The 17,304-nt window shown below is 35.4% G+C and overlaps 1 protein-coding gene across 3 annotated transcripts in view; it reads right to left on the minus strand.

The window, feature by feature from the left end:
• Nucleotides 1–2,148: 2,148 nt before the first annotated feature.
• Nucleotides 2,149–17,304, minus strand: part of PTPN20 (protein tyrosine phosphatase non-receptor type 20) — an 88,603-nt gene continuing 73,447 nt past the window's right edge. For all 3 annotated transcript variants that reach the window (XM_039872327.1, XM_039872329.1, XM_039872328.1), the window contains 4 exons: nt 10,814–11,148; nt 7,079–7,294; nt 3,105–3,167; nt 2,149–2,257 (listed from right to left, as the gene is read on the minus strand). In XM_039872327.1, coding sequence (XP_039728261.1) covers nt 2,192–2,257; nt 3,105–3,167; nt 7,079–7,294; nt 10,814–11,148 — 680 coding nt within the window. In that variant the 3' untranslated portion in view covers nt 2,149–2,191. The remainder of the gene's footprint in view (nt 2,258–3,104; nt 3,168–7,078; nt 7,295–10,813; nt 11,149–17,304) is intronic.

Below are 17,304 nucleotides of genomic sequence, written 5' to 3' on the forward strand. Positions count from 1 at the left end.
TTTGAATAATAATTGTATATTTATTCAAAAATTCAATAATGTTTAGACAGATTGGGGGTAAAAGTTCCAAAGAAAAATAAATTTACTAGATTTATATGAGAATAAAACCTACAATGTTTATTCCTGAAAAGCTTGGTCCAACACATAAAGCCATCAAGCACATACAAATTTTAAAATATGTATTTAAAGTCAAAAGTTAATAAATGTATATGTTTATATTTAAGTATTTTAAAATTTCCTCTAGGCATTTTATACTCACAAAGGTGTCAGTGGAAGTTTCATATCCATGTCCTAGGCAAAAATTGATTTACTGTTGGTATGAAACTTAGTATTTCAATTAGTCAAAAGATTTCAATTTGAAATTTACTTTTCAAAAATGAAATAAAAACAAATGCAATCAGTATTTACACATTTATTTAATTTTCCTGAAAAACATGTTTACCATCAAGAACTGTGAATTTTTTCTTTATAAGAACACTTCAAGAACATCTCCTTGATGCTGCGTTCGAGGAGATGTCAGAAATGAAAATACTTCAGGTAATACACAGTAAATATTTTCATTTAAATAATAGCATGGAATCCTTCTCAGGAATAGTGTTGTACATTATATCTCTTATTTTACAATAACAGAGAAAATAAAATTAGGAATACAAATATTAACAGCCAATAATCAAAATTAAATTAATGTTTAGCATAGATTATTATTTATATGAACAATGCAAATAGGTAAAATCATCAATTTGATTTAATATAAAATACATTTCTGGCATATAATTATTTTTAAAATGAAAATTATCGATTTTAATTCAACCAATTCAAGTATTCATTCAACCAAGGGAACAATATAGCCTCTTAAAAATTCAAGATTTACAGTTTAACATTAGAAATTTTCTCAATAGAATACATAGGATATTCTGATCTGTGCTGAATTATACTATACAAAGACAATATCAATTGCTTTATAGTTTATAATCAAGTCTAATTGGTCACTAAAATTCCTTGACCAAAATATCACTGCAATTGTAGAGGCAAAGTCCTATAATAAGATGAATGTAATAATGGCCACAATCTTTTCAAAAACAAAATAAGGAAGTTTTCATTTTTGTAACTATAAATTTGGTTTTCCAAAATTTGGTTCCCAAAGCCAACTTTTAAATGTTGCAGCAGTGGTGGGGCGGTAATGGAAATAAATGATTTAATGGAACACTGAAGAAAAAAATAACTATCATAGATCTTAGTTTGAAAAATGTATCTGGCATAAGAGATACTCAGAATTACATAATAATGCTTCTATCTAAGTTTATTGGTTAGCTAAAGGGCAAAGAGTAAGAGGCAAGTAGAATGTGATATTTGCTCTCAACAAAGCAGACTAAGTAATATGTTAAGTGTTAGGGTGGGATAGGAAAGAACTCAAGCCAGGCAAAAATTTCCTTTTGGACTTTCTATATAAACATCTATTTTAGTTTTGGACTGTTCACCAGTGTGCTCATGTGATGGAGAGGAGGAACTCTGCCCACCCACAATATGTTTCCCAGACCAACAGGTCCTTGTCCAGTGCCTCTAGAAAGGCAGTTTGTCCTCTGAAGTCCCTGGGGCCCTGTGAGAGCATGGAAGTATAGGAAAATTAAATCCAACTTGCATAGAAAGTTAAACCATCCTAATAGGACTCTTTAGTGAACTGAGTTATTCAAATACCATCTAAAAGTACAGACTCTAGCTAAAAAGCATGGATACGTATGTCTTAAAAATGCCTGTAAGAGGTCATGATGTGATCTTGCAGTTTACTGGCCCTATGTTCTCCCAGAATCAAAGCTTTATAAGGTCCTAGAAATCCTCAGTTCCCGTTAGCTTTCTTTCCAAATAAATATTAATGAATATAATTTAAGTCCTTTATTGGGCTCTATAATCCCTTCAACCAAATAGGCTGCAGTTGTTTTAAGTAAATTTTGTTTCATTGGAAAATGTGAAAGGGTATTTTGATCTAACTGAAGTAAGACCAGCGGGTAAATGCTGTTCACCCCAAACCAAATGATGCTGCCTTCAGGGAGATGTCAGAAAGGAAATCAAATGATATGCCAAGAAAGCACATTGTACACATAAGCAAAGCTCTACAGCACAGCTTTAACGTATTCTTTATGAGGAAGCTCCAAGCCACTTGGTAATTTCAAGTGTCAGGCAACAGAAGTCTTTCTTAATTGAAAGTCACAATCTTCCGAAGAACTTCAAGCACAATTTTATAACAAAAGCAATACTGCTCCTATACACATATGAAAAATAACAGAATGTTAAGTAACTGAATTCCAATATCCACTTTCAGAGAACATATTTATAATTTTCAACCACGAAAAAATGTTCCTAAAAGGGCAAAAGTTTAACCCAGAACTTCTTTACATAAAAAGATTTTTTAAAATACCAGGGAGATAAATGATCACAATATAGTTCTTGGTCAAGAACTAGTTAACTGAAGGCTTCACTGAACAGAGGGGACCCTGATTCTCAATCTCCTTATATCTCCATGGATAAATCAAATTTCCAACTTTAATTTTCAGATGTAGCCTTAGGTCTCACAAACAATACTAGTTCAAATAAAATGTTTCGAATCATTCAACATTGACCTAAAAACAGGTAAACCTAAAGACTTAGGGGTACCTATTTATTTTCATTATCCATATTCTATTGATCCTCTTCCCCAATGATTAATAACTAATCTGTGACATATATGATATCAATTTATGGCATGCCAATGACTTTAATATTTCAGTGGCAAGTAAATATCTTGCCAAAACTGCTACCCCAAAATTTATTTAAAAATAACTTTAGATATGTTATTTAAATAACATGGCATTATAGACAAAGCTTGTGTTTGGGCACCAGAAGACTTCGGTCTTGGCTCCTCCTCTTGTTATCTGAATGACCTTATGGAACAGACTGCGTTGCTCTGAACTTAAAGTTCTATATCAGTAATATCAGAACAAAATTCTCAAAAAGTGAGAATTCAGTAAAATCATGTAGGTAAAAGAGCTTTATAAATTGCAATGTTATATACAGTGTTAATCTTTATATTCATTATTCTTCAAATTAGAATTTATGAAGTGAGAGCTTACCTTTGTTTGAATCATGCCATAACGTTGTTCTCTCATTTGGGCCACTATATTTTTGATGTTGAACTGCAACAGGATGATAGTAATTTTATATTATCCATACGGGGAGGAAACATAAGCCCAAAAGAGTACTCTATACTGCTTTCCAGTAAAAGAGATTTCAAGATTTAACCAGAAAGTTCTCACTTTCAGTCATAAGAAAATATACTATTTTTAACCTAGTCTTATGGATAAGGAAGACTTGTTTAAATTGGTTTACAGGTAAAAGCAGGAAGCAATCGTTTATAACAAGAAATGCTCTCCAGAAGAAATAACAACAAATTTTTCCCTGAGTATACTTTTCTGTTGTTCAAAAAGAGAACTTTATGCAGCATTATACTTCCGGAAAAGTCTGAAGCATAGAAGACTTTTTCTGGCCATGATAGTAGCACAGCTGTTTCTCATAAAAAGAGCCCTCTCAACTCAAACAGAAACCCTGAGCAACGGTTGGCCCAACACCAGGTTATGCACGTGTGATGGAGATCTGCACTACTCTGTGTAGTCACTGAGCTGGTGCGGGTCCGCAAAGAGCTGTTGCTGGACCACAATGAGATAAGTCCAGAAACTAGTAGTAAGTTTTAGAAACTCTTATGACAATCTGACACTGGCACAGAAACAAGAAGCGTCATTAGTAGAACAGGATATAGACCAGCTTGGGTTTTGCTGAATTTGTCTGGAAAGTCACATGCGATACCAGCTGAGGACTAGTCATGTACAGCAAGACCATGTTCATGTTAATTTTATCTGGAATTATGATTCCTTACATATTGAGTTTATAGCCATTATTGATTGTGAATTGCTAAAACACACTTGTGTTAATTGCAAAGGTGTACTGGTTAACAAAGCAAAGGAACCATTAAAATTACTTGTCATATACATGAAAAAAGAAATAATTTGAAAGACAAAAGAATTATTTTAAAGAATATTAAATTAAAAAGCTAACAGAAGCTGATGTTCAATATTTCACATGTAGCATTACTATTTTGCAGACTTACAAAATAGCACTTTGATTTGCTAAGACTAAAACCCCATATACGATTGCCATGACAATGGTGAAAGACTGTGTTAAAGATGTTTACTTGGAAATTTGGGATAAATATGTGGCAAAAAGATAAAGTATCATTTTCTAATGATATCAAAGCTTGACAAATTCATAAACTGGTTAATGATAAGGAGTGGTACCAATTTATGAAACAAAGGTAGCAAATTATTTACCATTGCACTCTAATGAATGCATAGATATTGCTAACATAGTGATTCTTTCAGTATATGTAATTTGAACATGATGTGATACGAAGGAAGAATTCTTCCTTTTTTCAGTTTGATTACTGACGAACATAACTAGTTCTAAACTGTATAAAAATGCAAAGTACTACATAGTCAAGAAATGTGATTTAGAGCTTAAGTGTTGTGTAGGATTATGTTCTGATAGTAGAGCAGCAATGACCAGAAAACAGTCTAAGGTAGTTACGCAGATTAAGGAATTTTTGCCAAAAAGTAAATAGACCCACTGTTTCATCAAGAAATTTTTGATACAAAAAAAAGAAAAAAAGAAAAGAAAACTACCAGATGAACTAAATTGTGTACTTAATGGTATAGTAAGAAATTTTAATTATGTAAAGGCTAATGTGTAAAATTTTAGATTACTCACTTCATTATGTGAAAATATGGTAACTGACAATTAACACTGTTGTTGCACACTGAAGATGGTAAGAGGAGAAAGTTCTGTGGAGAATGTGTGAACTACAGAGCATTCTCAGAGTTTCTGCAAGATAAGAGCTAATTTGTTCCCAGAGTTTCAAGGATTTTTAAGCAGCCATGATTAAAAATGAAAATGCCTATAAAAATAATTAATAAAAAGAAATAGGTGGTTATATAGTCTCAGATTTTAATATCCTTGAGCTTTATAATTGATAAACTAATCTTAAAATGTCATAAGTCACAACTTGTCCAGCCACATATGACTGGTATGTAGCTTGCAGCATGTAAGACTCCCATGTGAATTCCACAATACGCACACTGAGCCACACTCTGTTTGACACCACGAACCCATTGGTCATCATCCTCTTGAATGTCACAGCAATATATCAAACTGCCCTGAAAGTTTCTAAATGCTTACTCTCAATTTCTATAAACATATCTTGCTGCAGATAACAAATATCCACAGATTGGTGCTGGTCCAAGACCACACTTTATGTAGCTCTGGTGGATACAATTTCTGGAAAGAGTAGAGAGGAGCATCAGTAAGAATATTTGACAGTCCAAGGCTCTATGGAAAGCCAATAAAGAAACAAGGGATATATTTCCTCTTTTTGAACCACTATATATTTCATCAAATCTAAGCATCCTTAATTGTAAAATATATCATTATTTTATGTACCACAAAGAAAAACATTGTCAATTAAACTGACAGATGACTTACTATAAAACATATTTTGAGTTTAAAGAAGGTATAATGTGGGGAAAAAACTGCTCCTTAGGATCATGAAATATAATATTTACAGTTTCTACAGCTTCTATAAGGAATATAAAATAAAGACAAATATAAACAAACTACTCAAAAAAATTATGATGGAAAACATATAAAAGAAAAATTATACTAATGTATTTTCTGCTAAAAAGACAAAACAATAAATAATATTAGATTTAAATTTTCAGCATTTTTGAGAACTGGTCTTTTTTTTTTTTTTGCCACCTAGTTTATATCCTTTTTTTGTAATAAAGCCCTGAGTTTGCTCTGGAAACCTATTCCTCTCTCATTCTTAACTTTTTGGCCTGGAATACTCCTGACTGACCTAAATTGACCAGCATCTCCCATATTAGCTAGTTCAGGGAAGGGGCTATAACTCAGTCAGAAACAGTGAAATGCTAGGAGATACTGGCAAGCTTTGAAAAAAAAAAACTTCCTTTCTCTTCTAAGAGTTACTGAAAGAGGCTATTTTTCTACCCCGCCCCCCACCACATAATGTGGCCTGAGGATGGTGAGTTCCAGAACCAATGTAGCCATTTACTGTCACAGGGGACAGTCTGTCACTGTTGGAGTATAACTACATAAAATCTGAGAACGAGGAGTCTAACATTTGTTCTGACACCAACATAACTGCAGAATTTTCCTACCAGGGCATATGCCTCATAGCCCCTGTTTTCTCAGGACTGAGGTGAGGATTTTCATACTCCTTGTAATTATCATAATCACAAGTGCCTGCTAAGTAAACACATGTCTTCCTCTCACTTCTGCAACACAGAAAAACAATTCAGTAAGTAAGTCTTTTTGGTCACAGATCTAAAGTCATATTCCCTAATTAGTTTAATCAAAAATAAGGGTAATAGTATAATCACCAAATGTCTAATTCTTTTGTCTATCTCTTAGCTGGTTCCAAATTTAGGAGGAAAGTAAAGAATTGCTAATGATTTACTCAACCCAAACTGTATTATTATCATTAGTTTATATATGAGAAAACTGGATTTCAGAGAGGCGAGCAATTCGTACAAAGTCACTAAAACTCTACAGTACATGGCAAAACTGGCAGTCAAACCTAGGGACCTATAATTAACTCTGAAGTCTACATTTTTCCAGCATTCTTACATGCATGTACTTCTGTTCATAAAAACAAGCACATTTCACAGACATTCTCTAGTAAGATTCTAAAAACTGTATCTGTGGGTTGGAGGGAAGAAAAAAGAAAATGAACTCACATTTACTGTGTACCTACTATGTTCCAGACACTGTCCTAAGCCATTCATTTGCATTATATAATTTAATCCTCACAACCACCTCTAGGAACCCGCAGCAGTTAAATGAGAAGCAGGTATCCGAAGCTCATGTATTATTTACGAAGTTGCTCTTGAAGGCCAAATATTAGTATTAAGCTATTAAGAGACTAAAAATAGAGTGTTTACTAACAGCATCTGTTTATCTGTTTAATTCACACACTTACTGAAAAGTTCTTTTCAATGGCACTGAACACAACATCCACACATAGGAACACCCCTGTCCGGCCCACACCAGCACTGCAGTGAACAATGATGGGTCCTGTAAGGTGGCTCTTCCTCACATAACGAACAAATTTTATAAAACCATCTACTGAGGCAGGAGTGCCATGGTCTGGCCAGTTGGTGAACTGCAATTGTTTTACAATGTGACGACTTCCAGTCTGTTGAAAAAGAGAGTGGGAAGCGGGTTGCAGCAAGGGAGAAAAGGAGAGGAGAGAGAAGGAGAGAGAAGAAGAGAGGAGAGAAGGAGAGGAAGAGAGATTTATCGATTTTTATGTTAGAGATCTCATTTCAATTTCTAATATACCAGTAATAATATTAATAATGGCTATATATATGGTAATACAATAATAAAAATAAGAATACTAACAGGTAACATGAATTGAGCACTTACTATGTGCCAGGTACCGTGCTAGGAACTTAACATGCATTATCTCATTTAATGTTCACATCATTAAATGAGATTAATTTAATCCTCATTTAACAGATGAAAAAGTAAGGTGATTGATTAGGGTGATTGAAAGAAGTATGCTAGGTCAGAAGGCTCACATGTTTAGAGCTGAGGCTATCAAGTAGGCCTCTTAAATCCGAACCTATCATCTTTCTTCTGCACCATGAGGCTGCAGGAAAAAACGAGAATCCAAAAGATGGCCTAACATGTTAAAAATAAGATAGAATAGCGATGTATATCAGCTTAAATATTATGACACTAAATTTAATTAAAACAGGTAGGTGCTATCATGTTGCTTGATTGGGGGGTACCAACTTCCTCTGGCAATGAGGACAGGGTAGTTAATAACCATGTGAGTGAACTGTAGCCCCTACTCTTGTTCTGAGCTCCCTGGAAGTGGAGTCATGAAACTCTCCTCAGGGTTGACAGATAAAGCATTTGGAGTTCACCCATTATCGCTTCCAAAGGGATCGCCCTTCTCCCCAATGTAAAGTCTTCATTTTATTTCACTGGGGACCCTCATGGAAAAACTCAGAATGGGTTTCTCACTTCTCTTCTGCTTTCTCCTAATGCATCTCTTTTTCCTAAGTTCCAAATAGAAAACTCAAGTTCGAATCATTAGTACATGAAATTGAATGATAAAAACAATACTTAAAAATCCTGTGAAGGCACCAAGTTTAGAATAATTCTCACCCTATCACATATTTCAGGATGTTAAATGCCACTCTCCTGCTACTGTTGACTACTGAGAATCTGCACAAAGGTGAGCCTCACCACTTTCCTGACCCAGAGCCATGAAGTCAGAACCCTTGATGCAGATTCTCTAAACATGAACCCCATGATTATAAGATTTGTGGGCCTCAGTCCAAAGACCACCATCCTAGACCCCCTTGTCAAGACTCCACAGGTGGACCCTAGCATTTGAATCCTTGCAGACAGATCATTCCTCTGTGCCTCCCACCTGGCCTATATTCTCCAAGCATGCTGTCCTCCCCCTTTTGTAGCATGTATCACACGTCATTTGGGACTGATGTGCTTGGTGCCTTCCTTCCTCACTAGACTGTAAGTACTCTAAGAGTTGAGACTGTGTCTGCTCTATAATCTCCTGCACATGATACCTGGTTAATATGAGGGAATAAACAAGTATTAGGGAAGTGAGGAATCAGGTGAACCCCAGGTTTACAGAGCAAGCACTATGCCTAGCATACAGCCAGCAAGCTCTTCAGCTACGTCAGCCACTATTATTATTCTTGGTCTCCCTGATCTCCACTCTGGGCTCTGAACATCCTCATACTCCTCAAATCTATCTTTTCCCATCCTTCCCTACTCTTCCCTCTCCTCAACTTCTTCTTTTGCACTCAGGTTTCCCATCCCACAGTAAACTCTTAAAAACCCTTATCACTTCCCTAATTGTTTCTTCCATTTCCTTGCCTTGCCTCCCATAAGCACTTTACCCCCTGAAGCCCTCTCTAACAGAGCCCACCTATTCTCCTGGGCTTTAGGTACCATAGAGCACAGAGATTAGGTTATACACTCCTTGCTGCCCACTCCTATTTCCAATGGACTATTCCTTCTCCTTGAATAAACTCCCTCTTCCTTTTGAGTTTCATATCTCTTAGCTTCATCTTCTCACTGCTATTGCCCAGTAGCTAAACTTCGTCCTCAAGCCTCTACATTAACTGAAGATATTTACTTTCTCTCTACTACACTTCACAGTTGATTATCTGAATCTTCTTTTACTAAACTGTCAACTCCTTTCTTCCCTTGTATCTTGCCACATATTCTGGATAACATACAACCCAGGGCTAGTCCCATAATCTGTATTCAGAAACCCCATAATTAGGCTACTGGGGAGAAAATAATCATCTAGTTGTATATTTTACTGCAATTGCAAATGTATGGGTTCCAACCTCAGTGCCTTCAGCAACCTTTTTTTCTGGTCATTATCTGTGCTCTATTCAGCTTCTTTGGTGATGACTCCAAACCTCATCACTTTTTTCAAGCTTCCTGTTTTACTTGCATCTCCTTCATACCTATTGAACACATGTATCACCTACCTGCTAATCAAATCCACTTAGTGCAATGTAACTCATCACTTTCTCCTATAAACCATTCCTTTTCTATTTTTTGAGCCTATTAGAGCAAGAAATCTATGAAATTATTCTAGACCAACACTTCTCAATATAACTTTCCACAATAATGTAAATGTTCTGTCATCTGTGCTGCCCAGTATGGTCGCCACTAGTAACATATGACTAAACACTAGAAATGTGGCTGCTGCAAGTGAGAAACTGAATTGTCATCTTATGTAAGTTTAAATAATTTACATTTAAACTTAAATAGCCACATGTAGATACCATATTAGATAGCATAATTTTGACCACTCCTTTTGTTACTTATAAGTCATATATAAGTCTGCCAATTTTATCTGAAAAACTCCAAAGTTTCTGCTTTCCATCTAAATGCTAACTGCCCTAGTTGATCATGGCACCTTTACTAAAAATCTTCAGTGTCTCCCAATTATCTTCATAATACAGTTTGGCTCCTTAGCTGAAATCCAAGACATTTCATGTTCTGGCTTGTTCCTTCTTGCTTTCCTCTCATTACTTCCTGGCATCGAAAATTTATGTTTCAGAAACACTTGACTACTTACATTTTTAAATACATATCCAATGCTATTTTATATCTCAATCATATAGTTCATCTTCTTGTCTTTCTCATTCAGGTAATTCTCAACACAGATGTCACCACCTCCAAAAAACCTTCCCTCGAATCCTATGCCTTTGCTCCTGAGCCCCAAAGCACCCCATACAGATCTCAATATTACCAATGAGCACAGTAACTAGAAGTATCAGTAAGCATACTAAACTCTCCACTACTCAGTAAGTAGTGACAGTACCTGGCACAGTGATTAGCATATCTTAAGAACTCAATACATATCTGTCACACTAGGCAGAAGCAGCCAAAGCACATCCCAGGATTAGGCAACTTCCAATATTCACTCTCCCTGCCCTACCACCTCTTTTCAATTTTTTCATCTCTCCAGCCAAAGTTTGGTTAAGCATAAGTATAAGTGGTGCTGTCTTAGTTTCTGGTACTAGAGAGAAATAAAAGTAAGTCATTTAAAGATTATCCCCAGTCTATATTCTATCCTACTCTTAACTTCTCGATCTGACATGTGCACTTATATAATAAAATATATATCTGATACTGAGTTTTTTAAACTTACAGACTTCCTCACAACTTGAAATATTCGGATGATGAAATATTGAAGTATCTGGTAGTTCTCCAGGAAGATATGACAGTTTCTCAATTCCAAAGGTTCCTTCATAGAAATGGGCCAGTAGTGATGGCATTTGATAATTCTATCTTCGATTTCTCTGGTTATCATGACAATAATATTAGCGTTATTTTCCAAAACCATTTGCCAAAAGTCATCTGTGGTACCTGGCAGTGGTCCTTGGGTAGCAATATAAAAATACTCTTCTCCAGCATTGATTATTCTAATATAATTAGCATTAATGTAGTCCTTGTTTTCCCCAAGAGGAACACGTGTTGAATCATCTATTATAAAAACAGAAACATCTGGTAAAAAAAGGAAAAGCGGGAGATGCAACATATCTAGACTTTACAAAAGCATTTCATACAGGTTAACTCATTTATCTCCTTGACCCATAGAGTTGCTTTTCAAAGGGCTTATTTAAGTTCATGAACTTAAATTCTTCCCTTCCCCCAAACCTATTGGCATGACCTGAGAAATACACAATTAGGGGAGTTTTGTTTTGTTTGTTTTTTTAAAAAAAAATCAGTTTCTACTAAATGTAGAAGAATGCCATCAGTATCCAGACACTTTGAGAGATTTCTGTTAGATGTAGTACAGGCAGGATTAGGCCAAGGGAGGTATTCTACTAGTCTGCAACTGGACACATAAAGAAGGAGCACTCTGAGGGAGCAAGTGAATGACATTCTCCTACAAATCTGGACAACTTGCAAGTCCAAAGCAGCAGGGGCCAGGGGGAAAAAAAACTGTGATAGTTGATCAAATATAAATCCTAGGATCAACAGAATTCTATCAATACCTCACACACAAGGCAGCCATCTGTTATGTTGATTCTCAACCATCACCTGATTAAGTGGCATGCTAATCAAACCAAAGGTATTATGGTAAAGGATGATATAAAGGGGATCGACTCCAAGTAACATGGAACTCATCTAACATGGAGTATTATAATAAATATTATAATAAATATGGGAAAAACCAGCTACTTGACTCATTAATAAACTCCACTGGCCAGGTGCTCTTTCTTCACTTTACATTGACATCTGGAGCTCTGGCTATTCCCAAATGAAGAGGAAAAAATACCCTCAGCAAAGGAGGGACCTTGTACGCCATTTAGAGGCCTCACCAATAGCCCCTCCCTACTACTCAAAGTCATGTGGACCACTTATATAGCAAATATGCTGTGACCATGATAACTGAACAGGGGCTTACACAAACAATTTCTGACAGAGCCCTTCTTAAATTCCAATATAACAGTAGAGAAGGAGAAACAAAGAAACTGCCTCCCGCAACCAGAGCTCAAGGAGGGAGGAGGGGCGAGGGGAGAAGGTATGGAGAGATCCCTGAACAGCCCTGCCTGGGAGAGCTGTGATCTCTATGCAGCCGGCAGCAGTGCCCAGGCATCAGGACAGAAAGCAGAGAAGTGGGGACCAGCCGCAGTAGCAAAATGGAAGCTGAACCTCAGCCCCTATCCTCCAACACAGAGGGCTCCTCCCCTCAGTTCCTCAGAGAAACGTCGGGGAACCCCAGGGGAGTCTGAGCAAACACTACGCAAAACTGTCGCTAACAATGACAGGAACTGAGACTTAGGTAGCGAGCGTGATTGAATATGTATGAGAAAAAAAAGGCATTATTAAGACTTTATATAAAATAGGGATCAGAGAGGCTTAGACGCCACCTACTGGAAACCAAAAGAAAAACGCTTTCTTTGCAACAGGCTAAAGAGAGTTTTATATAATAAATCTTCTTTCTGGAAAAAAAAAAAAACCAGAATTCATTTCTATTAATGCCAGGTGAAGAAATAGTCCACTATACCAAGAAAAACCAAGGTGACACAGCATCTCAGAAAAAAATCTTCAGTAAATAAGCTTACAGACACAGAAATATGTGACTTAAATGACAGAATTCAGAATGGTACTTCTGAAAAAAACCAATCAGATCCAAAACAATTCATATCAACAATTTCAGGAATTGAAAAAACAACTAAATGGGCAGAATGAGTTCTTCAGAAAGGAGATTGAAACCCTCAAAAAGAACAGAATAGAAATTCTGGAGATGACAAACACACTGCAAGAGATGAAAAATGAAATAGCAAGCTGGAAAATAGAAAATAGAAATGACCAAATGGAGGAAAGGATCAGTGATATCGAAGACAGAAATCTAGAAATAACTCAGACGAAAGAAGAGAGAAACTGAAGAATGAAAAATAATAAAAGACAAATACAAGAACTAGCTGATATCATCAGGAGAGGACACATAAGAATAATGGGCATTACTGAAGGCAAGGAAAAGGAGCAGGGACTAGAAAGCATTTTCAGACAAATAGTTAACGAGAATTTCCCAAACCTAAGGATTGAGCTGGAGGTTGGAATTCAAGAAGTCAACAGAACATCCAATTACCTCAACCCAAAATGGCCTTCACCAAGACACACTGTATTAAAGTTATCAAAAATCAATGACAAAGACAGAATTCTCAGAGCAGCCAGGGAGAAGAAAACGGTAACTTATAAAGGAAAATCCATTAGATTACCCTTGGACTTCTCAGCACAAACCTTACAAGCCAGAAAGGAATGGAATCAAATATTTAAACTATTAAGTGAAAGGAACTACCAGCCTAGAATAATGTATCCAGCTAAGCTCACCTTTAGAAATGAAGGAGAAATTAAGACCTTTCCAGACATACAAAAACTGAGTGAATTCTCCACTACAAGGCTTTCACTACAGGAAATACTGAAAGGGGTCAGCTCACCTAAAACAAAATCACAACAACAACAACGAATACATAATTAGGAGTAAAGTGACTATCAGGCAAAGAGAAGCAAAGGAGCGAAACTCTTACTAAGAACAGGGCATATAAGCTTAAATAATAAAAAGAGAATTGCTATAGCATGATAGTGATGAACATTAGGAATACTTAGGGACAAATTGAGACAATGATGACTAAAAAGGGGAGGAATTAAAGGTCCAAATTGTCAAAGGAGAATGGAAATAAGACACACAAAGAAGAAAATGGACGATTGTGTATATATATGTATGTATGTATGTATGTATGTATGTATGTATGTATGTGTATGTGTGTATATATATATATATATATATATAATTATCCTTTACATATTTGTAATGGTAAGCATATGCCAAAGATTGAGAACTGAAGTATATAACATAAAACCAGAAGGATCACAGGGAAAACCCACAAAACCCAATCTCCCCCCCAAAAAAAGACAGATACACAAGGACAAGGAAGTAATGAAAACATCAAGTTACCAGAAAGCAAAAGATAAAATAGCTATAAGAGGACCTCATATTTCAATAATCACTCTAAATGTAAACGGACTGAACTCACCAATAAAAAGGCACAGAGTTGCAGAATGGATTAAAAAACAAAACCCAACCATACGCTGCATCCAGGAGACACATCTCAGTTCCAAAGACAATAGGTTCAAAGTGAAAGGGTGGAAAATGATATTTCAAGCAAATGGCATTCAAGAAAAGTGGGAGTAGCGGTACTGATATCAGACGACATAGACTTCAAAATTAAAAGACAAAGAAAGATACTGAGGGACACTTCATAATGATAAAAGGAATCATGCACCAAGAAGACATAACACTTATTAATATCTATGCTCCCAATCAGGGAGCCCCAAATTATGTAAAGCAATTACTAACAAAACTTAAGGAAGAAACAGACCAAAACATTATTATACTAGGGGACCTAAATACCCCATTGTCAGATATAGGCAGAGCATTGAAACAGAAAATCAATAACGTAATAACATCCTTAAATGACGCATTAGACCAACTGGACATAGTTGGTATTTACAGAGCTTTTCATCCCAAAACAGACGCTTATACATTCATCTCTAATGCACTTGGAACATTCTCAAGGATTGACCACAGACTGGGACACAGAGATAGCCTCAACAAATATGAGGGTTGAAATCATGCCAACCATATTCTCTGATCATAATGCTTTGAAGCTGAAAATCAGCTGTAAAAAGAAATCAGGAAGAACCACAAATACATGGAGATTAAACAACATGCTACTGTCACAGAAGAAATAAAAAGAGAGAACAAGAGATACACAGAAATGAATAATAATGATAGTACAACATATTGAAACTTTGGGGACATGGCAAAAGTGGTCATAAGAGGACCTCCAATGTTATATCATTATAGGCCTATCTCCAAAAACAAGAACGAGCCCAAATAAACAACCTTATGCTACATCTTAAAAAACTAGAAAAAGAGGAATAAACAGGGCCTAAAGTCAGGAGAAGGAAAGAAATAATCAAAATTAGAAGAGAAATAAATGAAATCGAAAAAAAAATAGAAAAAATAAATGCAAGAAAGAGATGGTTCTTTGAGAAAGTTAATAAAATTGACAAACTTCTGGCTAGTATCACTAAAGAAAAAAGAAAAAGGACACAAATAAACAAAATCAGGGATAAAAGAGGGGAAATTACGACCGACATCACAGAAATACAAAGGATCATACCAAAATACTATGAAAAAGTAAATAAGACCAAATTTAATAACCTAGAAGAAATGAACCAGTACTTAGAAAAATACAATCTTCCTAGACTGAATCAAGAAGAACTGAAAAATCTAAATAGACCAATCAGCAGTATGGAAATTGAAACAATCATCAAAAACCTATGAAAAAGTAAAAATCCAGGACCAGATAGCTTCACCACTGAATTCTACCAAATATTCAAAGAAGATTTAATATCTGTTCTCCTCAAGCTCTTCCAAAAAATCAAAGAGAAGGCAATATTTCTCAACTCATTTTATGAGGTCAATATTACCCTGATACCAAAACCTGGTAAATATAACACAAAAAAAGAAAGTTGCAGACCAATAGCTTTCATAAACACAGATGCAAAAATCTTAAATAAGATATTAGCGAACCGAATATAGCAACATAATAAAAAGATTGTATACCACAATCAAGTGGGCTTCATCCCAGAGCACAAGGATGGTTCAACATATGCAAATCGATTAATGTGATACACCGTATAAACAAAATAAAAAATAAAAATCATATGATCATATCAATAGATGCAGAAAAAGCCTTCGATAAGTTACAGCATCCATTTATGATCAAAATACTTAACAAAATTGGTAAAGAAGAAAAGTATCTTAACATAATAAAAGCCATATATGACAAATGGTCAGCTAACATTATATTTAGTGATGAAAAATTAAAAACCTTCTCTCTAAGATCAGCAACAAGGCAAGGCTGTCCACTGTCAACACTCTTCTTCAATATAACATTGGAGGTCCTAGTGAATGCAATCAGGCAAGAGAAAGATATAAAAGGCATCCAAATAGGAAATGAAGAAGTCAAACTGTCACTATTTGCAGATGACACAATTCTCTATATTGAAAACCCTAAAGACTCCACAGGAACACTACTAGAAACAATAAGTAAATACAGTAAAGTTTCTAGATACAAAATCAATGTTCAAAAATCCATAAAGTTCCTATACTCTAATAATGAAGTGTCAGAAAAAGAAGCAGAAAAAAATAATTTCTTTTGCAATTGCAACAAAAACAATAAAATACCTAGGAATAAATTTAACAAAACATGTGAAGGACCTATATAATGAAAACTACAAGACCTTATTAAAAGAAATCGAAGAAGATACAAAGAAATGGAAAGATATTCTGTGTTCTTGGATTGAAAGAATCAACATAGTTAAAATAACCATATTACCTAAAGCATTATACAGATTTAATGCAATCCCCATCAAAATCCCATCAGCATTTTTTAAAGAAATAGAACAAAAAATCACAAGATTTGTATGGAAGCCCAAAAGACCCGAATTGCCAAAGCCATCCTGAGAAAAAAGAAAGAGGCTGGAGGCATCACTGTGCCTGACTTCAAAATTATACTACAAAGTGACAATAATGAAAACAGCATGGTATTGGCAGAAAAACAGACACAATGACCAGTGGAATGGAATCAAGAGTCCAGAAGTAAACCCATATTTATATGGGCAAATAATTTTTGACAAAAAAAGCCAAAAACATACCGTGGAGAAAGGATAGCCTCTTCGATAAATGGTGCTGGGAAAACTGGGAAGCCACCTGCAAAAGAATGAAACTAGACTGTTGTCTGTCACCACACACCAAAATTAACTCAAAATGGATTCAAGACCTGAAAATAAGACCTGAAACAATAAAATGCATAGAAGAAATCGTAGAAACTAACCCAAGGACCTTAGACTTAAAGAGGATTTTATGAATTTGACCTCAAAGGCAAGGGAAGTAAAAGCAAAAATAAATGAATGGGACTACATCAAACTAAAAAGCTTATATACAGCAAAAGAAACTATCAACACCTCAGATAAGGGCCTAATATCCAAAGTATACAAAGAACTCATACAGCTCAATAACCGCAAAAAACATATGATCCAATCAAAAACTGGGCAGAG

The sequence above is a fragment of the Pteropus medius genome, unplaced genomic scaffold, assembly GCF_902729225.1.
Source record: "Pteropus medius unplaced genomic scaffold, Ma_sr-lr_union100, whole genome shotgun sequence".
NCBI classification, from domain to species: Eukaryota; Metazoa; Chordata; class Mammalia; order Chiroptera; family Pteropodidae; genus Pteropus; species Pteropus medius.